Source organism: Nyctibius grandis, chromosome 4 (genome assembly GCF_013368605.1).
Source record: "Nyctibius grandis isolate bNycGra1 chromosome 4, bNycGra1.pri, whole genome shotgun sequence".
NCBI lineage: Eukaryota > Metazoa > Chordata > Aves > Nyctibiiformes > Nyctibiidae > Nyctibius > Nyctibius grandis.
Window position 1 is genome coordinate 41,443,675 of NC_090661.1, and position 23,377 is coordinate 41,467,051.

The window sequence follows — 23,377 nt, forward strand, 5'->3', positions numbered from 1 at the left end:
TAATTTAGATTGCTTTGTCTGCTAATTTTGTTTTTATTTTTTATTAAGGCATTTGCAAATAGGAAACAAGATCTTATTGAACAGTGGTGCATTTTAGAAATAACTTGCAGGATATAGACCCAGTGCTTTTTCAAAAGGTTATGTTTTTTCCCACTCAAGTTGCTTTCAATTCTTGCTTCTGTAAGTATCAAATAATATAAAACCGAGCAGAGTTAGATGATACTCACAGGAGGACATGGATCTGCATACCAGTGCAGATCCTAAACCAGCACATTTTGGGGAAAGCAATAGTGGTGTTCAGAGTGGGTTCAAGAATGTTTGACAAACGAGCAAAGGAACTGTATACTGGAAGAGACTGATAGTATGTCTAAGTCAGTAAGAAATCTGTTTTCAAATTTTGAATGGGACAAGTAAGTAATGTTTGAATGTCACATTCAGAGACTTGGGAGAGCTCACTTTTCAGGAGATGTAAGAAACAAAGCGCTCTTGAATTTGGAAATACTAAGACATCACAGCAGAACAAGTAAAATATCCAAGTAAAGGATCTAATTACCTGATATTACACTGAGGAAATGTTTTCCTGAACTTATCCAATCATTTCTTTCACTGATACAAAAGGCTTAGGACCTTCATATTGTGGCAAAGATATTGTAAACTCATTTTCTGGAGCTCTAGTTCTGTTTCTGTTCTGTTTTTGCCACAGACTTTGTTGTTACTGGGAAAAAATTGCTTAACTGAGATACATCTCAATGCTTTCTATCAACAGAAAGAATTTGTAACAGGAGTGATGGTAGTTTGTCCTTCACAAGACTTCTGTAAAGATCAACAAAAAAACTTTGCAAAGTGCTCATAGACTAGAAAGTTCAGAACAACACAGTAGCTAATCTAACTTGTAATATAGTACCTGTAAATAAGTAAACTTGTTAGTGCTGCTGAAATTGGTGTTTACTGTACTTATATTTGATACACAAATTCTGTAGGATAACAGGGCAGCTACCTTTGCAGAAACATATGTAGTCTCCTGAAAGTATGGATAAGCTTCACTTACAAGCGGGAATGGACATGCATTCTGTGTAAGGACTCGGCTGCTGTAGATTCTATTTTGATGCAATTTTGTTTTTCTTCACATTGCTATGCTTGGAAACCAGCACAAAACTTATTCTACTTTGCACTTGGACAATGTTATATCACACCCCAAAGTTTAATCAGCCAACGCCTCTGTCTTTTCTCAAGTGTGCCTCTTTGATGGGAGGAAAGCTGTCTTGTATTTTCATTTGCCACCTATTAGCCCATATTTCTCCATGCTCATCCTATTGCCATGTAGCATCTTCCCAATCTTCCCAGATAAAGAGAAGAAGGAGATGAAAAGGTAATCCAGTACCAAACTGACTGCTTTGGAACTGTATCTGGTTCGCCCTGACAAACGCGAAAAGCCTCTAGCAGAAAGGCTTTGTTGGAAATACATAAAGGAGCCCAACCATCGTCAGTTTTGGGAGAGCTCATACAAGAATCATACAGGAGGGTATTCCAGGGGAAGAGACCATTTCTGTTCTCATGTGATGCCTGATGTGTAGACAAGCCGAAATGGCAGCATGGGAAAAAAGGGAAATGGTACCACAAGTAGTGTGTGGATTGTAACGCAACAATTTGCAAGGGAATGGAGGATTGAGCTACACATCTACTGGGAAAGGTCAAATTATGTAAATGGCAGAATATTTACTTGGGGAACTCTAATGGCTGATAGACATGAGCTACACTAAATTGCTCGTTAGAGTTGGGTATCTACTTCTTTGTGCAAAAAAAAATTGGCTGAAAACAGAGTTTAAAAACACGGAATTAGGAGAAGATTGCAATCAAAATGGTGAAAAAACAAAGCAAACTGTCAAAGTTTTCAATACTTATTAGAGGCCAGATACAGAACAGTTTCAAAGCAAAAGAGTGGTGGGACAAAACAGGAGTAATATCAAGAAGTATAAAGTAAACAAGAAAGAAGTCAAGGAGCAATAATCAGGTCACATCAATTTCTAGGTTGTTTTGTATCTTACCTTTCTTTTTGTATGCCCAAGTGTATCTCATTACAGTTTAGCTGTGGTTTTTAACTTGTTTGTCCACTGTGCCATCTGTATTTGTGAGAAAAATCACTTTGATGTAGACATAAAAACATTGCATTTGGCTTCTGTGGATATAAGTAAACCAGATTAATTTTTACTCCTGTGAGTACATTTTTACTTCGACCAATTGTTCCAAAGAACTTTCAGGATCTTATTTATATTCAAATTGTGTAAAGATTTTTATGCAAGTTAACCTTTTTACTTCATATAGACTCTTTGCACAATGTGTTAATTATCAATTAAAGGGCTAATCATTTCACTGAATATATTTTAGTTATATGTCTTCTTGACTAATGCTTTTGAATCGAAAGTGGGTCATTCAACAGTCTTTCTATGCAGCATTATTTTAAAATTTATCTGGAACTGGCTGCCCGTAAGTAGCTTGGCAGCACTGCGCTGTGAACTCTGCTGACTAGAAGCTGCCAGAAGTACTGTATCGATTCCTAGCTGTTGGGCATTTGCTTCTGCATTTAAAAAGCAGTTATTGCTTTGTTATGGAAATTGAAGGCAGAGGGGAACCTCATTGTTCTAAAACACAGAGTAATTAGCAGCATTGGTGCAGACTCTGAAACATCCCCAGTTCAAGAAAGATAAGGAACTACTGGAGAGATGATCAGAGGACTGGGGCACCTCTCTAATGAGGAGAGGCTGAGAGAGCTGGGTCTGTTCAGCTTGGAGAAGAGAAGACTGAGAGGGGATCTTATCAACACTTACAAATACCTTAGGGGTGGGTGTCAAGAGGAGGGGGACAGACTCTTCTCAGTGGTGCCTGGTGACAGGACAAGGGGCAACTGGCACAAACTGAAACACAGGAAGTTCCATCTGAATATGAGGAGGAACTTCTTTACTTTGAGGGTGGCAGAGCACTGGAACAGGCTGCCCAGGGAGGTTGTGGAGTCTCCTTCTCTGGAGATATTCAAAACCTGCCTGGACGCAACCCCGTGCAACGTGCTCTGGGTAAACCTGCTTTGGCAGGGGGTTGGACTAGATGACCTCCATAGGTCCCTTCCAACCCCAGCCATTCTATGATTCTGTGACGCTGTGATTCTAATATGTGACAGAAGGAGACTTAGTACCTATCTTATAATGAATTGTTGTATTTTCACATTAAAAACTTCATAGGAGACTGGCATATTACATACTTCGTATATGCCTATGGCTTTGTAAAACCAGGGCGATCTAATTTGAGGAAAGCCTCAGGGCTCGTTACGCATCTCCGTTAACGAGCCCGTTTCCGCAGGTCCCGAGACGGCCGGCAGGTGGCGCCGTACGCACACCCACAGCGCCGCCGCCGCGCGGGAGCTGCTCCGCGGGGAGCCGGGAAGGGCCGGAGCAGCGACAGACATCGCTAAGCTGCGGGGCATCCTGCAGCATCCCAGCTTTCTCTGAGGATGATTCCTTATTGAGTATTACAGTTTAGTAATAAAGACTGCATTGAGTTGGAAATAAGAAGTTGTTAATAAGTATCTACTAGAAAAACCAAAAGTATGCAAAGATACTGGGAAAGGAGTAAAATCACACAGTCCTTTATTTCACAGTTATCACGCAAATCAGACAATACAAGGTCTGGTTACTGGATGGCTCAGAAAATTGGCAATACCCTGGCATTTTTTTCTTTGATCACTGGTTTGAGTTCAGTCTAGGATGGTAATAATTACCCACTTGGCTCAAAAGAGATAGCTTTGGTGATTTCAGGCTAATGCATGATTGTCCACATCATAAAATAATGACACCTACTTGGCAAAGTGATTTGAAAAGGGAGTCTAAGGCTTTGTCTGAACAGTGAAGTTGTGCTTATATCCATATGCATATACATATACTTATATGGATTTAGTTAAAATGATATTATTGTCTGGATCTAGTCATACTTGTATACCTATTTCTGTATGAGTAGGGATTTAACCTCTATAGCTATAAGAGACTTGTGTGCTCGTATAAATATGTCTACTCTAGAGGCCAATATAATTTTACTGGCAAAAAGATCCAGCTTAGCCAACAAAAGAGTGCAAATATTGAGAGAGGATTAGAGTAGTAAATTAATAATTTTGTCACAGCCTTGAGGCTGTGAATACATGAATAAGTCTCCACAAAACAAATTAGACACAGACTATGTGGACAATGATTTTAAATATCTGTGATATCAGAGTTATTAAGCCTGGAAAAATCTGCTGTATTTATGATAGTCCTGCAACCTCTGCACTGCCTAGCCTTTCCACTCTGTTGTCTCCTTCCCCAGAGCCAAGGAGGTGTTACCTTCATAGGCTGACTGCTGTAACAGTGGAAGAGCTGGTAGGCAGTCTTCTTCCTTCTGTCCAAAAGCTGCCTGAGCCTCCTTTCAAGCAAAAGCATCTAGCAGATCTACAGTAAATCTGGGAAGAGTGGAGGTCTGTGACATGCAAAAGGAACTGGGTGGATGCAAGGGGTTGTGTGAGGGCAAAGGGCCTTGAGGCTTTTAAAGGAAGGGCAGGGAGTGTCCTCTGCCCCAGGCACTGGAGCCTTAGCCACAAGACGCTTCCAGGGACAGGTAAGGTCAGCTTTGGCTAGAAGGCTGGGAAACAAGAAGCAGAAGAAATGATAGTCCTAGTACTGTCACTGACACCTCTATCCTCTTGATAAAAAGAGTAAATTATGTCATGCAACTACGCTTTTTTTTTTTTCACATAGCACTGTGAAGGATTTAAGTGCTATCACCCATCGGTGACACACCAGTCTATTTCTGTGTGCATTCTTTATCACACTGAACTGCAAGATTGGTTTCTCGATATTCATTGAGAGGTGCTCCATATTTTGCATAGGGATAAGAGATGCACAGGTGCAGTTCAATCTAATGTACAATGAAACAATATCCTACCTTGTCATAGTGCTTTGTTAGCCACCTGCTAAGAGATTTGTGCTGAACTAAGTCAGAAACCCATGGATCTGCCATGGCTAGCTAGTCCCTGTTATGAGGACTTCAAGGGCTGTGCCTTTACTCAGCAACTAGAATGTGGACACTGTGACCTCTGGGGCAACTGTGGTTGTGGTTGCAGGAAGTCTGTATATTTACAAGTTCTTTAAATGTCTGACGAAAAGATTTCTTTGTAAATGGATTGTAATTCCCACTTCATGCACACAGTATCGCCTTTGCCTCCCACAGAACATCTCATCTAAAGATGCCTATTCTTTGGATGCACCCAAGTTGACCTGGAAAGGTGAGAAAACCTCACCTAGTATGCTTGCCTTTTCCTGGCTTTGCGTTCCAGATTACTGCTCTCTGCTCCCAAGTCATTCATTTACTTTCTTTGTCAGTTTGCCATCTACAAATGGAGCTAAACATAGAAACATAACGAGGGGCTGACTGAGAATATTGCACATTCCTGCATATTTTTGAATGTTGTATTTTCCAAATGTCATTAATTCCATAAGAAAACTAAGATATAAGTCAGGATAATGTCTGGCTGTGAAGGTACTCCTGTTTTGAGACTGCTTTTGAGGCTGATTTTTTTAATGTGAGGTTGTTTTGAGCAAACCAGTTCATGTATTTAAACCTATGTTACCCAACTGTGAAGCATGAACAGTGGTATTTGCCTACTTTCTCACAGACAAGTGGCTAATAGTCATAAATTTTTAGAAAAGGTAAAAGTATTGCGCATCTCAATAACCGCAAAAAGGGGAACAGAATTCTGGATATCTGACAGTTTTGCTTTGTGCTCTTTCCGATTTCTAAGTATGGATTCATCATCCTAATCCTACAACTTTCTCAGAATTTCCTGAAATGTTGTGACCTTGAAAACCAACAGTTTGTGAAATTTTTCCTTCATGTTTTAGTGAGTTTTGAGAATGAGAAGGGGTGTTTCAGTTTTAAATACAAAATACTTTCTGATGATGCTTTGCTTGTTTAATAGGAACTCTTCCAACTTTCCATTAATGTATATGCATATACATACATATGCATTTTTTAGGCAAGGGAGACTGTTTTCAGGCCACAATGAATATGAAAAAGCCATTATCAGACTGAAAGCAGTTAATCTTGAACTGGCTCATTTTCCTGATGGAACTTTGATGTACAAAACTTCCCATTAGGATTAAGGTAAAGTTGAGTTCAGCCCAGGAACATAAAAAGTGCTCCTTATTAAGAGCTCCTTATTTCCCTATGAAAGAACTACAGTCATTATGTTTCTAGTAGTAGGTCTCATTTTGCCTATTAGAGGTTTTCCAGTCTGGGGCTGTGAGCCAAATGCCTACTCTAAGTTTTCACTGCTTTGTGCCATGAATATTCTTGACTGTTACATGCTTTTGAACATACTTCCTTTTGACAAATTACAGAATAAGGCCTGTGGATATATACATTTTACATGAGCATGGGTTTGTAACATCACCTTAATTATTGTTTTCATTAAGATTCCTAATCATAACACCTGTAGTGATCATCTGTGGTGAGCACATGTAGAGATACAACGCCAGGATCAAAAGTGTCAGGTTTAGAGACCTCAGCAGTCCTCAGTTACTCACTGAGGACTTTAAATCCTATTTCAGAAGAAATCAGGAAGCCTGAGACACCTAGAAATCCTCAGGGATTCAGGCTTGCAAGCTCCTAATTCACTGTTGATAAATGTAATTAACGACTCCTGCACGTGACTTCTGGCAAACCTGGCTGCAGCAGTGCAATACCTGCGCCCTCCCTCCTGCCCCTTTTCCAGATGTCTCCCTGTGGCAGAGCTGGCAGAACGAAGCATCACAGCTCTAATTCACAATTGGGCAAATTAACTTATCCATTAAGATAAAAATTGTGCTCAGATGCTTTTGATTATCAACTAGAAAAGTTGAAAAGTTCTATTTTTGCTCTGTTATAAGGCCAGTAACAAACAGCTGGAGGCTGAGACAATAACATCTTAAAATGCTGCAGCTGTTTACTTGGTAAATGTAAGCCAGGTCCCTCAAGACAATTTTTATTTTTTCTTAAGAATATGTCAGTACACTTTCCGCTTATTATATTTAGTGACTTAACTGCTCAAAATTAACTCATGTTTTTGTATGCCTAAGTCAACAGTGGAACCAAAATGAACTACTTGCTTTTCAAAGGGCAGTTATAAGGGCTTCCTGAAAAATCAGTCCCCATTAAAAGTGTAAGAGGCTGTCACCAATAAGCACTATTCATTTTGGAAGTTATATCGGAAACTATTTGAGTTACAGTTGGCAAACATATCATAAACTCATATTGGAAAATAGTTTGTCTGGATAGAAATACTTCAACAGAATCTGCCAATTTTTGTCAAACTTTGGCAGTACACACGTGCTTGCAGATTTCGGTATTTGCCTTAAAGGCACGTTTTCATTGTGCCTGTTTTCCTTGTAGCTCCCCTGGTTGGAACCCTGCCTGGCAGACTTCTGCAGCAAGAGGCCTCAGGCCCTCCAGGCTCGCAGCAGAGCTAGACACCCTACGAAGTAGAATCTCAGTGCTTGGATGCCCAAGCACAACATTTCATTTCATGGGACCTTTCAAAATAGCAACTTTTCCATCCAAAACGTAAGTAGACTTTCCTCAAATTCTTATTTGTGAACAGCTGGTGTTCAAGTTTGTAGATGTGCTTAGTAAGGCAGCAAAATAATTTACACTTCTTATAATGTGTGCTCCCCGTTCATCACCTAAGCAAAGCAAAGATTCAGTGAGAAGCACAGACAAATATCAGCTCACCCAGTAGACCTTGATTTCAGCATTCACTTGCTTCAGTTGCTAGGAACGAGCTAAGCAAAAAGCAAGGTGAAACTCTGCATCCCATTCAGGTGTCAAATTTGTCACCGCTGAAAAGTACCTGATCTACCAAGACAGTTCCTCTGGTTTATATTTGATTTGGTCGAGCTCCTTCCTATCTGGCACATGCACAGTATACCCCAGAAATACGAGACTTCTGGTTCAGACGTCATAGGTCTGGTCATGAGGTAGAAGGTAGCCAATGCACTATGTGGCTGGCTTCCTCTGTTGCTAGAATAGATTTCTGGAAAAAAAATATTAGTATATCTGGGAAAGTGATAACTTGAGCAAATTTGAGGTGCTGAACAGCTACACGGACAGGGCTCTGGTTTATCTCCATGAAGCAGAGCTTTTCCAGGATGTCAATATTTTGGTAGATCTATCTGAATAATACTGCACCATAATCCATAATTATTCAACTCCGATCTTTTTCCCTATGTCTTATGGACTGAAGTAGTATATGGGGGTTAACTTGCCTAGTGATTCATGCTTAAAATTTCCCTAGGAATTTTCTTTATTAAAATTTCCCTAGGAGTTTTCTTTTTTTTCCTTTCTCCCTAATTTCACGGGATGCCAAGTATCTGTTCCTGTTAGTCCCGTAAGGGTTTGGGGTTTTTTTTTTAGCTTATTAGTATTTACCATGTCACCTCTCTGACTTCATTGTCCAGGATAAATTCAGGTGTGCAGAAGACATGTTGATTTATCCAATAACGTGAAATAACTAACCTGGTTTGTTTAACCTCTCACACAAAAAAAGACTGTTGTTGACACAAAACCCAGATGGTTATTGCCTTGCCATGAGGTCAGGATTTACAGCTTTCTAACCAGTGGAAAAGTGAGATTCTAGGAAGGCTTTTCAATAGTGAGGCAATGGGTGGGAGGAGGAAGAAAAGGGGAAGGCAGACTATTCAACGAGTTTTGAAGACATCCTGCTAAGCTGAGAACAAGGAGGTCTGAGATAGTATTTGAAACAATGGGAGACAAGGCCCACTGATGAATTCCCTTCTATCCTATGACGTGAAGGTGTGGGTGGATGGTCACATGTGGCTGAGCAGCTGCACGACAGTTGAGCTGTACATGTTGTGTAAGTGCATGCTTTTTGCTCACCTTATTTGCTGAGTTAGTTAAACTGCCTGGACAAGATAGTGGATAAAGCAAGTGTATCTGAATGAATAAAGAAGATGGTAGAAGTGAAAATGGCAACTTAAAATAAATCAGAAGTTCTACCTTTCAAGTACGTGTTGGCTACTTCTCTGTACTCCACAGCTAAGCTTTGATACAATAAATATCTCTACAGATGTATGATTATGTGTATACATGTGCTTGAAATGCATATGATACACAGTATCACAGCAGAAAAGGAAATAACATCAACAGATCCTCAGGCCAATATTTATGTGCAGCATAACCATTGTTGTTTTTGCTTCCATGATGCATGTGCAGGAACTGTTGGCCTAATGGAAAATGTAAAGGCCATGGAAACATTACTACAGAGCAGCCTACCATTTCTTTTCCCTGAGTAAAACAAGCGAAGGAAAATCCTGTAGGATGACACAATCCCAGATTTGCTTCAGTACATTTTGATGCTGATGTATCTGGAAGAGCAAGTTTCCATTTAGGCTTTGAGTTAGGAATCAGTGAATTCATCTGTCTGGCTGAACTGCAAACAGTTCAAATTTCACATTGCAGCATTTTTGAACGGCAGCAGGGAAAAATGTTAATTTATTGTATTGGCTAATGGCAGATTCTTTTTTGAAAAGCAATGAGTATTTGCACAAGTTCCTTAAAGCAATGAAGCAAGCTTCAGCGCTCAAAAAAAAACCAGGCATGGGGAGGAAAAAAGTATAATAAGCCTCTAGTAATAAAACAAGTGTTCCTTTGAAATCACGTTTAGTAGCTAGTCAGAAAGTTTCTCAAAGTAGTACTTCATTTATACTTTTGGCTCTGCTTTGTTGGCAAATAGTTTATCAAAAGTGCTCCATGAGTTTAAATATGTTTATCAACATAGGTCTGTGCTTAGCAAATCCTTGTGCATGCTAAGCATTGTTATGGCAGAAATCAGCAAATGATGGGGTTTAGTCTAAGTACTCAATGTCCTTCCTTCATTAAAAGTTGCACTGGTTTTAGTTTTGTCACCCAGCTTCTTAGAGATGCCGTTGCAAGCTGCAAAGTAGTTTGCTTTCTCTTTTAATCTCCTGACTAGAGTCCATGCTTGAGAAGAGTGCCAGCACGCTATTTGATATTTTTGAGAATTTAACTGTGTTGTTCAAAATTACCTTTGCTCAAGGGCTGGTACACTAATTGTAAATAAAACCAAGCCACTAATAAAATCCTGTCTCACCTAAATTGATCAATATGAAAGCAGAGCTCTAAATCTCCGTTACTGGTTAACACAGAGGAATGAGACAACAAAATTAAGGCACTTCTGTGAGGTCATGGCTCCTTATGAACAGTCATGATATTGGCATCTGAACAAAGTCTATATGATTCTGATAATTCTCTCAATTTCCTTTTAGAGAAGTTAGTTAATTTGGCTTGACTCCTGAAGCCGTTAAAGAACAGAATATAACCTTTATATATCCATGAGTCCACCACTGCACCTTTAAGTGGACTTGCTTTTAAATATACACACCTGTATACACTTTTACTGACAGAAATTTGACAATCAGCCTGAGTCTATTTTTATGTTTATTTTACAGCTCATTTAAGATTAAGAATGAGGCTGAATGAAAAAGAAACAATGGCCAATGATTAGCCAAATCTAGCCTTGTAGGAAAGTCCTGACTGAAAATACAGACATTACAGTATGGCAGAAAAGTCAACACATTTGAACTCTGCCCAAGCAGAGTTGTTTTAGAGCATGTTACAAGGCTGGTGTTATCAGAGATCTTCCTTCAGGGTCAGCTGAAATGGAAAAGGATTTCTTTTTTTTGGCAGTGGGAGTAGAGGAAAAGAGTTGGGGAGGAGGAAAAAGAGATTTAGAAGTAATTTTTCACAATACTTTTTAATTTCCTATAAAATATATTTTTTTTCTGTTTGAATAAAGCTGTCTTTTCTTCATTTCTTCTATGGTACACACTATCTGTCCAGTAGAGGTGCAAAATAAGTAAAATTCTGCTGGCTTGGGTCATGTTATGTATCTGGTATAAACTTCCTCCGGACAAAGCTGTTCGAGGCAAGAATGGATTTATCTGATGAAAAGCTCATGATTGTAACATGGAGCCAAGATTTGATCAGTAGAGGTTTATTGCATGTGGCTCTTATCATTGCACACTTCTGCCTCTCACCCCATGTATCTCTTCTTTTTTAACCTCTCTCTTCAGTACCTGTATATCAACTGGTTTTTTTTCAGAGATAGCCTGTGGCACAGAATAATTTTCAACTTGTCACCAAGTTACTCTGGCACGTGTTTCACAGTGCAGCTTGAACCTCTCTCACAGTTACAGTTAGGTGGGTTAATGTCGGAACACTAAGCAATTGTTAGAAATGAAAATTAATATCCTTAAAGTTTTCAGGGGAAGGAGGGCAGGATGGATCCATATTACCTTGTCAGTTCAATGGAACTCAGTGGAAAAGCAGAAGCAGCACATTTCTCTAAAAAATAAATTCCCATTGATTTCACTGGTACAAAACCAGTGTACTCAAATTCCCCACTCCCCCAGTATGTTTCAAAACTGAACTTATGATTTAAAATCAGTCCAAGTAGGTTCTTACAAAGTGTGTTTTACAGGTACGCAGGTTAGCTGGCAGCATTTTCCTACCTCCCTCCACACGGGCCTCTTAATGATGAACTAATTTACTCCACCTACTTCTGATGCCATTCCAGGGCTACTTTAGACAGAAAGATTAATCAAATGAACCTATTTTAACAAGACTTTTATTGAAAATATACACAAAGTCAACAAGTTATTTAGCTTCTGAATGTACATATTAGAGAATATCCATATTAGAGAAAAATATTTTAAGAAAAGGGGAAATACAACCGACATGCTGCAGTTTACATTACTAAGGCATTTAGGCTTAAGAGCAAGTTATAGTGTGTGTGTGTTTATCTATATACAAAAACACACAGACACATATACACAGGTTATCTGTTTTGAAACTGTACAGTGCTATGCAATCAGTTATTTTTTGCTTTTTCTATTTTTTTTGACACTAAATAAAGCTTTTACCCAAATGGTTCAAATTGTTCACAGAACAGCAGTTATAATCTACTCTTCAAGAGTTTGCTTACAATTACAATGCTAACGATGCGCAAAATAACCCGAGATCTTCATGGGAAAGTTCTCTCTTACGAAAAGGAGGATCAAGTAAGAAAAACACTAGTTTGCAAAGGCACCGTGGAGACAGGTTTTAATACATTAAATACAACATGAATCATTCACAATAACAAGTTTAGTGTTTCTGGGAACTTTTGTAAATACAACACAGTTGGTCACACAAAAATGCTTCTGTTGATTTGTCTTGGCAACTCAGATACATCAACAGTGTAACGGCATAACAGCTTTGTTCCCATCTGACAGAAAATAATGGCAGTTCTGCAAGGCAAACGTTAAACCTGACCGTATGTATTTATTAATTCCACAGTGTTTTGACAGATTATAGGGGATGCAACTTAAAGGATGCTGACACGCTCACTGAGGGCTTTCATTTCTGTTTCTTCTAGCTTGGTGTTTTCATTATGGTTAGCACTTGGACTGATAAGGTGTGCTGGATACTGCAGTCCATGTTCTCCTGAATACTGTTCCCATCGGGAGTCATCACTTTCATGGGTGATATAACGTTCCCCCATTTTACATTCAAGTTCCCTTAAATCTAACCAAGTTTGATAGTCCTGAAATAAAATAACAGGATTATTTTTAACATTCCTCAAATAAATTACATTCCCTTCTATTACCAATAATATGCAAAGTGCTGTTAACTCGACAATCTAAAGGTCATGCATCCCTATTGCTCCAGAATGGAAAAATCTTATTAAATATAAAATCTGTCTATAGAGTTAGGTTTAATTTCTACATGATTATTTGATAAATTAATTTTTTTAAACTCTGTCATGAACATGTTACAGGTTGTTTTGCAGATTGTATGGATAGTCTACAGATTTCCATGACATCTAAATGAGGCATGGGTGGTAAAACAATTCCTTGCACTAGTCACAAGATGAATACAGAATAAACATCTTTAAATCATACATGTAGATCCTAGTGATCCATATCAGCTAGTCAAGACAGTTGCTCCATCTCAGTATAATGGTGCAGGATATGAATTCAGCTTGGGCTAGAAAAAATCTGCTTTTCCAAACTTAGGCAATTACTGATGTGCTCAAAGAGACGTATACATCTAAACATCAAGGTACTTTGGAACTCCATGCTGACAGTTAACAGTAAGGCTAGAAACTGGTTTGGTTCTCACGTTGTTTAGACCATGATGCTCTGCAGCCTCTGGTCTGCCTATAGCATATTTCAAGTTTAATAATTTCTTTTCTTATTCCCACCCAAAGCATACATGAAGCTGCAGTAATAAAGCTAATCCTAGCCACATGCAAACTAACCTCTGCTCACGATCCTGTATCCAGTTTTCTTTTTACTCCTTTACTTTGTCTCAACCTAAAACACAATCCCAGTCACCTAGCCAATGTACCAGAAAGCCCACACACTGTAAGTATATGACAGCCTTCATCCTTAGCACCTCACATCCTTTGGCCCACTTCTTACACAGACATCCTCTCAGAAATCATCTCTAAGTCTCACTGCCACACACCACTGTTATTTTTCCTTAGCCCACAAGGTTGGGCTCTTCTGGAAAGAGGACTCATCCATGGTGCGAGAGCTACTGCTGCACTGCCTCACCTTAGTTCACCTCCACTCACTATTGCACAAGCAATAAAACTGGATGTAGAGAGGTGAAGGACTCTGTCCCATCATGTGAGACAGCCAACATCCTTGCTGCAGACCTTAGCCCAGACCACCTCTGCAGTCCCCAAAGGCTCAGACAAATGCATTCTGCAATGGTTGCCTGGGAAAAGAGTAGTCTCGGAGGAAAAGACTGGAGAGTGACAGGAAATCTGGGAGGAAGAAAGCAAGCCCAGGAGAATTGTCCCATGGGGAGGCGGGGTGCAGGGCAGGAGGTTGCAGCCCTTTTCCTCCTATAGCAGCAGGCCACCCTCTACTTTGAGAAACAGTTGCAAATATAAGGTACTGGAGTAGGAGCCAGTTCTCTGGTTGGATAAAGATTCCTTTAGAACTGTGGACTACACATCTGATCTGTGCCGTGCCCGTGCCATGATTACTTTTCCACATGCAAATGTGGATCCCTTCGGAGATCCCATGAGCTGATGTCCCAGCCTAGCCTCGGCCCGTCCCCATGGAGGTGCCCAATGCCCCGGCGTGGGGTTTTCCTCAGCCTGCCCTGCTCCCTGGCTTGGGGGCAGTGGGACAGGCCTTGGCTGCTCACTGCACTGATTCTGTTTTAAGTCTTTCAACCTGCACTGATTTGGCTGCTGTCAGGATAAAAAAAATAACATATGAGAAGCAGAAGACGGTGGCTGCTAGCATCTCAAAAAGTCATAACATTTCAGTTTTCAGCTGAAGATTTCAATTGAAGGTGGCTAATGTAGTTTCCTGGAAAGCATACAACTTCACTAGTAGTTCTGATGACTGTGAAGCAGCAGCCCATTGATTAGTTTTAATAAGAAGTGAATCAGGACAGACTCCAGGCAATGAAAAAATGTAAGTCAAATGACTATAAACGGATTTTTTTATATATATCATGTTCTCAGTGGACAAAAAGGATAAAATATATTTGTAGAGTATTTTGAAAACATTAGAGAGTTCAGTATTGGAATCTAATACTTCAAAAATTAATTAGAATATATACATAAATTGGTGAAGGTCTATGAGATTCTCAGGAACTGAAAACATCTCCAGGTTTGCAGATTTGCTTAGATTCTATTGTGCTTCAAGATGAAAATTTTTATGTACTTAGAGCCTAAAGATGTGGGAAAATCCATGGAATTCATAGCAATACCTGTAACCACGGGTGGCTTAATGTTTTGTCCACACTGTAGCGCTTTCTCATTTTCACTTGCAACAAATTATTTATGAGATCAATAGCTGGAAAGAAATAATATTGGAAACATCAGTTTAAATATATTTGTTTCAACTAGGACATACAGACAGAGAGATAGACAGACATGGTAGTTGTAAAACGAGTACAGTTATCCCTTCTTACTCCAGCTTTTTACAAACTGCAGTCAGTGTTGATGTCCCTGAAGGTACCCATGCAACCCCTCCTAATGGAATTACAACTGTTTTCCTAAACAGTTGCCTGCAAGCTAGTATATTGTCTGCCTCTGTGTCTTCACTTGCAGGCATGCAGCAAAGTCTGAAGATAATTCTCACTCAGTTCCTGCTCAAGTGAAAAAAAATCTCATGTAAGTGAGGACTATAGTTTTCTTCAAGTACCACAGTAAACACATGTCTATATATGTATATATTTCTCTGAGACTCTCAGTATCACTTTTAGATGACTGACAGCAGCACCTTCCCAGGCACTGTGTGGAAGAATTGGGTTTTGTGAGTCACTGTGTCTTGCAATACTATTCTTTCGAACTGAGCATTGCTTCTACCTGCTAGTCAGCAGTCTGGTGTTTCATAAAGGCAAGTGGGTTTCTTTACAAATTTCTTAATTTCTGTGTTTTTAAGGGAGTCAATTATTCACTGAAGTTATGTGTGCTGTGGTGCCTGAAGGGAAGAAGCCCATGACACAATGATCACTGCATGGAACCGCAGGGTGACCCCACCTGGAAAAATATCTGGGATGAGATTGCTGAGCTTTGAATGTATCTAACAAAGCCATTAAAAACCAAACAAAGAAACAAAAAAAAAGAGGGTATCATGAAAAGTTAAGTTCTGTTCTACATGGTGCTAAATGTTTGGCATGTGTTCTTGGAGAAAACGTGTTGTTATAGAATAACTGATAGACCACAAGCAATTATAATATCACTGCCACTTTCCCATTTTATCACAGTATCCCTTGGCTTGTGCGAAGTATGCTGGTTTATATCTTTATTTCGTTGTTTATATCTTGGTGACAGAGAAAGAGGGTCTTAAAAGTAACACAGAAACACGGCATCACCAAGGGGAACTGGGTCTGAAACATGTCAGATGGACGTTGTTACCAGCTAGATACTGAAGGACCTGAATAATCACTTTGTTTGTTTTAAGAGCAGGAGATAGGACAGAATTGTTTAAACTGGTACATTTCTGAGGTTATATTTTGTGCAGCAATATGGAAAAGCTTTTCTTTTTTAACAGAGGCTTCCTCTCTCCAGGCTCAATTTACCAACTAGACTTTTCTGTGCATTTCTGTGATGGGGCTGAGCACAATAAGCACAATGTCCACGAAAATGGGAATGTATATGGCAGCCTAGCTGGACGTATGCAGTAAGTCTGACAGACAAAACTATTCTTAGCAGTAACAGGCTATCACTAAAGTAGCCCTGACTTCCTGGTGCTGAATATTATCTTGGAAATCAAAGCAATTGTGGGAATGAAATAAAACAAATCTCAGGACTTCTGACAAACAAAGCATCGCCAGAGGTTCTTAGTCATGCTTTTCCTGGAGCAGATGGTCCTAATTTTACTTTTTCTGTTGTGGACAGATTTTTAGCTACTGTCTCTTTTAGCGCACAGTACAGTTCATGCTTAATTCCCTAACTCATATTTGTTTTGTTCCCTCTCAAAATGTCTGTGAAGTGTATGTGGGACCAGAAAGCCAGTGGATAGCCAACAAGGCCACTACTGATAGATGGCAGCACTCTGAAAACTGGTTTGTTTTCCAAAACAGTGGGGTTAATCTTTTTCCTCTTTATTGGTAAGAGAAGTTCTCGAGTTCCAAGCTACGAGGAAGACACAGGAAAGTCAGTCATATGTCATAGTCCAGAATTATAGTAAAACTTCAGTCTGTCTTTGACAAATAGGCCAGTGCTGAATGTGAATTTAATATGGTTCCCATTCATTTATTATCTTCAGCGGTACTCAGGTGCATATGGTCTTCAGAGATAATTTTTCATCATTCACTATGAATCTCATTTTGGCAAATAAGTCAAGAACTTGATGAAAGAGTTGACTGTCCAGGGACCTGATTTCAGTCAGCCAACTGTTGAGATACAAGTGCATGTTTCCCAAGATATGCCTCTATAACTGCCAAGTACCTACTGAATACTCTTCCTGCCATGGAGTACTGATAATGTCTCAATTATGCATCTTTTGGCCAATCCACACTGGAAGCAGGTATGATGATGAGCCTTACAAGTGATTGAATTATATATAGTTATTCAGCCTCCTCCAAGTTACAACAGGAGGAAGAACCTTTTGCCTCTTTTTTTTTTTTCCTTCAGGACAATGACATACTACATGTAATACCGTTCTTTGTATTCTCAGGGGAAAATGTCAATGGGCTGTTGAACAGATCAGAAAGGCACTGGTCTAGAACCAACCACAAGAGATGGTACACAAAGATGAAAGTGAAAAGGCAACTTCACAGAACGGCTAGGATTCTCAGTATTAAGCAATCATTTGTTCTTGAGAACAGTTTACTCAGGTAGCCTTCTTGTTTCACAACTAGAATACTGCTGTTGCTGTAACAAGATTTGGTGTTTGTTTTCAGTTCTTTATCTAGGGTTCTTTTTTTCGCTGGGAAAGTTTTGAATATCACTTGCCTCTTAACAATAAATAAGCACAAATGCAAACATGACTGTTATGAGGACTTAGGGCTCAAACTAACTTATAAAATTCCCTTTAATACTCAAAGTTTTCAAATGTAGGTGAAGAATGAGATCAAACATGAGTTTCAACAGCAAAAATGACTTGCTATTTTTTTACCAGGAAATCATGCAATCCAAGAAAAGCCACTTCTCAGGTGTTAAGAGTTCTGAGTACCAGAAGTCAAGATGCAGGTGATACATACTGGCAACAAAAGGACAGTGCTGTGTAAAGGAAAGCAGAAGCTAAGGAGTGCAATACAGACAGGCTGAGTGCTGGAACCGAAGGAGTAAAGGGTTTCCTTAGGGACCTGGAATAGTCTGTTAATGAGTAAATTCTGAATTTAACTACCATTAAACAAATTGTAGAGGTTCAGACACTGATAGGTTCTGTGGGAGTATTCAAAGGAAATAAGGAAAGATCCTGGTTATTCTCTCTCTTTCAGCTTACAAAAAACCATCCTGTCCTGATAGTGTCCTGATAGCCACTATCTAACATAATTTGATCTGGCTACAGTTCATACAAGATGTACAAACAAGCAAGATTCATGTGGACTCAGTTTCAGAATTAAAAAAATATTCATATAATTAATAGTTTGATGATTATTTTTTGAGTTCTGCTTAAAAATATTGGGGATGATAGATAAAAATTTGGAAGGTATTACCATTTAGTTTAGACATACAATTCAAGTGTGATTCATGGAACCAAACTGGGGCATCAAATGTTAGGATATTAAATTTTCTCTCTATGAAGATAAAGCAGTTTTGAGGAAAGGGGAGCAACTACACTGTATTTTAAATTAAATGTTATTACTTTCCACTAGAGACTGATCTTTTTTTTTTTTAATTCAGGTTTTAAAGTAATCCTTGTCAGACATTTTAGGTGCTTTATATAATTTGACAATATTCCTCTGTGAAATCAATAATTCAATAAATGCAGAGAGTTAAGGAAGACCACCTACGGTCTGTGCATCTTCTACAGGAATCCAACAGGTTATCACCAAGGAAGCAACCTGTATGCAAGCTTTGAGAGGATTATGGTACTGCTTTTGCTAACACTTTTATAGGCTCCCGCTTACTTGCCATGATTTACGGATAGCGTAAGTAGTCAGCTGAAGGCTTAACAAGTTCCAGGAGCTGGAGACTTTGCTAAAGGAGATAAACTAGGCAACTGCTCCAGTAGCATGACGACTGGTCATTTAGATAGGTGATCATTCAGCAGAATCCCCAATGGGAAGATTCAAATGCAGCTTCAAAAAGCTGTATGTCCCCTTGATTTTAGGTAAGATTGCTCTTTAGCTGCATTTTACTGGAAAGAACCTTCAGGACATTCATGTTTCTAAACTGCTTATGGCAGTTTATTAGTATGGCAAATAATTAACTGTAGTAAAGACACAGTAACAATTTTTACCCTAAGTATCAAATTAACACAAGATAATGACAGTTTTCATAGGAACAACTGCTTTAACTCAATTAGGATGTAACCCACACATTAACACAGAAATTCCGGAAATATCTGAAAACCCTGTTATGAACCTACCATTCATTTAGTCCTACCACACAGTCTTTAGCTTTTCACATAAGGTACAAAAAAGAAATCACCTTAAAAATATCAAGAAAAGCAGTGCCAAATTAACTATAAATTTATACTTAGTCCAGAATTTTTAAAGTATACCCATAATGTTACCTACTCTTACAGCCATCACTTGTAAAAATTTAAGCTGCTGACATTAATGTAAAACTTAGGACTTCCTAGGCCCTGGATTCTTCCGAGTATCGCTCTGTTGATTAGTGGTATAATTTTTTCATACACATAAACCCCTTTGCTATTGTTGGTCAATACAGCTTTGTTGACAAATGCTGTAGCATACATGCAGTTATTTTGGCAAAAAATAATCTTTAGCTGGCAGAGCTTATTATTTTCAGGGACATGGATTCAAAAATCCTTGCAAATTATAAGATGCACCTCTACAAGAGAGGGTTTCTAATACTAATCTATCCTAGCAAACGTGTAAATAGAGCCAAGACCTTAGTTTAAACAGCTAGTTAAAAATTTACTGAGGTAAAGAGAATCTTTGAGCTATAACATGCATTTGACCTCCCAGTACTTAATGCTTGTTCATGTGACTTTCTCATTAATGTGTGCAACAGTTTCTATTCACATTATGCTGAAACAAGTCTACATAAATGCTGGCCTAAAGGCAGCTGTGGTATTTATTTATTTCTGACTCAAAAGCAGTGTAACAGGCACACCATGATCAAATGTAATGCATGGAAGAAACTGCGTTATTTCTTCCCAAATTATTTAATAATATGAAGTAATGTGAAGCACCTAATCAACAGTGTGCATATCATATAGCTCATCAGGCTAGTAGTAATAGCTGTGTTGGTAACTGACAAAAAAATAATTATGAGTACAATGATTCATGAAAATTCCAGAACAGAATGAAACACACCATGGATAATCCAAAGCTTGGCATAGCACATTTTAGGACCATGCAGTTCAAAAGAACAGCCACCATAGTGAAGACACTCTAGGTAAAACACTAACAGGCAGAGCGACAAAATCCTTCAGGGAGTAACCTGTAGCTGAGTCAAAATAAATCTTTTGAGATTATGCAAATTTTGTGGAATGGAAGGTTAAAGTTGGAAACAAACAGTAATGCTGTTGAAAACAGCTCCATGTTTGACAGATGTGAAATTTAAAGCTGTAAAATAGGAGAGAATTCTGCAAGTAGATTACTCAGTATTAATATCTAGCAAAATTCCACAATGAAGTCTAAATTAAGGTCAAATTGTCATACAGCAATTCAGTGAATTTGGAAATGTAAGCTGGCTTGACAATCATTGAAGACAGAACAGAAATTGCAGATTGGGCAATGGAATGTTGAATGGCTGTGACAAACCTGGTTTATACAAGATACCCAAAGTTTACCACAGAAACTACCTCCCTACAGTAATGTCTTACAATTCTATTTAGACATACAAACACAAACTCAGGTTTTGGGGAGTATTCTTTCAAAAGAGAGAAGCTATTGGAAAAAGGTGGGAAAATGCATTTGCTCAGTGGCGGTAGAAATTGTAATTCCCTATGGAGGAGGATGTGTGAGATTGTGTGTGTGTGTGTGTGTGTGTGTGTGTGTGTGTATACACACCATCTGAAAAACTCTAAAATGTAAAGCAATTGGGTTTGGCGAAGTTAGAAAAGACATTTTGTGCATGAAGGCTAAGTTTTGGGAAAAGATGCTCGCAGAAATGTTCTGAATGGATAATCAGTTGGGAAAAAATACATTTCTGAGAGCTACAAAAATTGAAAGGTCTTAGTTTTTATAGGTTAAGTTTTAACGGGGGAAGATGACAGACAAAGCATTACATAAAAAAGCTAGAATTTCTCAGCAGGAAGAGTTGCTGAGATTAATCCAGATGTTATGACATCAGGCAGACACATTATGGAGAGAAACGAGTCATAGTCAATGACTACACCACATTCCTGACTGGCAAAGAAGACAGAACTGTTGAGAGTGACTGAAAGACATTAAACACTCAAAAATGTTATCCTCAAATGGATTCTGCCTTCTTTCTTGGCTTGTGACTGTAGATATTTATTTTTAAAATTGCTAGAAAATGCTACAGAAAAAGTAATTCTCAAGAAAATAAACACAGAACACACTACTACATTCATGACACACTCTTCCTCCAAAATACAATTTCTTCCCTTATGTTTTTGCTCTGAACCTGCTAGACTTTAAGTGTATTATTCATATAATCACACAGTTTAAACTGTTATGGGTCATGTATTTTTACAAATCTATCGCCTCATCAGTGCAGTTTAGAATTTTAAAAGCCAATTGAATTTTACCTTAAGACCAATAACTGAATAAGCAACAGAGAATGGGAACATTTAGGCTACTTTACCACTGTTGTTGCTTTTCCAGACGCAATGTTTAGGTATGATCTACCTCATTTTTTTCCCCTTTTAAAGTTTTGCTATCCTCTGCATGTCAGCTCCCACATTAACATGCTGTTGCTTGGCAATAACAGAAAACGTATCTGCTGAGCACTAAAACCAAAGTGGTGATAAACACAGCATCTAATGTGTGCACTACCCATTCAATGCAAAGAAATATGTGATTTTGCTAAAAAGTAAAATATTTGAGCTTTTAATTCCTCTCTGATTACAATAAAAATAGAAGTAAACATGGCAATAACTAAGTTTAGCTATTCTTAAACTGTTTACATGAGTAATGGTCTGAAAAGAGCACTGAAATAACTACAGTTGCAAGAGTTTTACATCCAATTTGGCTCTCTGAGCCAGAGTAACAGTCATAAGCAAGAAAACAAAAGGTTTGGGCGCTGTTCTGCTTTCCTCAGTGTCAGTTTTTGCAACAGGCATGCAAAAACTCCTAACACTGCTTTCATTAGCCATTCTGTGACAAATTATATGCCCTTTAATAAAATTGTTGTTTCAGAGACACTGGCAATACACTTACTTGGTTGATGATCACTTCCCTTAAGCTAAACTGAAAATTGCATAACAAGGTAAAAAACTCACAACTTTTGAAACTTTTACAGTTCTGCTAAAAGTACATACGCAGAATTTCAAGCAAATGAGTTAGTGAATATGTCTGCGCTAGTGATCCTAACCCAGTACAGTTAGAAGTACCCCCCCGCCATCTATTGTTTTAGGGTATCTGTCTTATCTGCCATCATTTGCTTTAGGCATCAAGCAGGATTGTTGATACAGACAGCGATAGGCTTGAATAAACATTTATTTCTTTTTTTTAGCTCAACTTGATATGTAATTCCTTCTACTACTTGTCACTGTTCTACAAGTGTTTCTAGGATTATCATATTATGAACATTCATAGCAACCAGTACTGACATATTTCAGCAGTAAAAAAAGATGTAACAGTCATGCATATTGCATTTTATATGGTCAGAGAACCTGAGCATTCTTATTGGCACGCACAAATCAAAGTTAATATTAATTCTCATAGATGGTAGCCTAGCTCTTCTAACTTCACTGAATTCTCAGCTTCCGTCTGCTATTACTGAGGCACGTAATATAGTCTCTGGATGAAGGCACCACTTTTAAAAACTAGCTTTAATGTACAATTCATGTAGTCCATTGTTACAGACTGCTTGGACCCAGGACTGTCTTTTGGACGTATGAGAATAATGCAGGAAGTAATGGAGAAAGAAGCAGAATATTTACACTACTTTTACTTACTGTAACCTTTTGACAAATGGCTCCCATTTTTCAAATTTGCACAGCAAAACACTTTAAAAAGAACTTTCTTAACTGAATTAAAGATAATATTTATTTTGCATCTCTTTTATCTGAGACAGTAATACTTGTCTAATCAATTTTGGTTTCAATTTTCCAATGCTACAGCAGTGCAGCAAAATTTCATTTGAAGGCTTCTGTGAAGACTGTGGTTGTTTATTATTTTAGTTCTCTTAAATATTTGCACAAGTTTTTATATGTCAATAAATACATTGGACTAACTGCTGGATCTTCAACATTTTTTCTTTCTTACAAGTAAAAATAAAACTTATTTAGGTTTGTTCTAATTTTAAAACAAACAATAATATTTCTTGCAAGAAAATATCTGTGTTGGTCCTTCAAGACAAAGAGCAATTTCAAATCATACCAGCTTGAATGAGATATCTTGATAAATGTTTATTTATAAAGACCTTGCTAGAATCTGCTGCAGCATTACATTCCACACTGATATAACTCCCTTACAAGCATGAGTGGAAGAACTAGTT

At 38.4% G+C, this 23,377-nt stretch overlaps 1 protein-coding gene across 2 annotated transcripts in view; it reads right to left on the reverse strand.

Annotated features, from left to right (window-relative positions):
• Positions 1-11,703: 11,703 nt before the first annotated feature.
• PRKD1 (protein kinase D1) overlaps positions 11,704-23,377 on the reverse strand; it is a 156,813-nt gene continuing 145,139 nt past the window's right edge. For both annotated transcript variants that reach the window (XM_068398168.1, XM_068398167.1), the window contains 2 exons: positions 14,869-14,954; positions 11,704-12,676 (listed from right to left, as the gene is read on the reverse strand). In XM_068398168.1, coding sequence (XP_068254269.1) covers positions 12,458-12,676; positions 14,869-14,954 — 305 coding nt within the window. In that variant the 3' untranslated portion in view covers positions 11,704-12,457. The remainder of the gene's footprint in view (positions 12,677-14,868; positions 14,955-23,377) is intronic.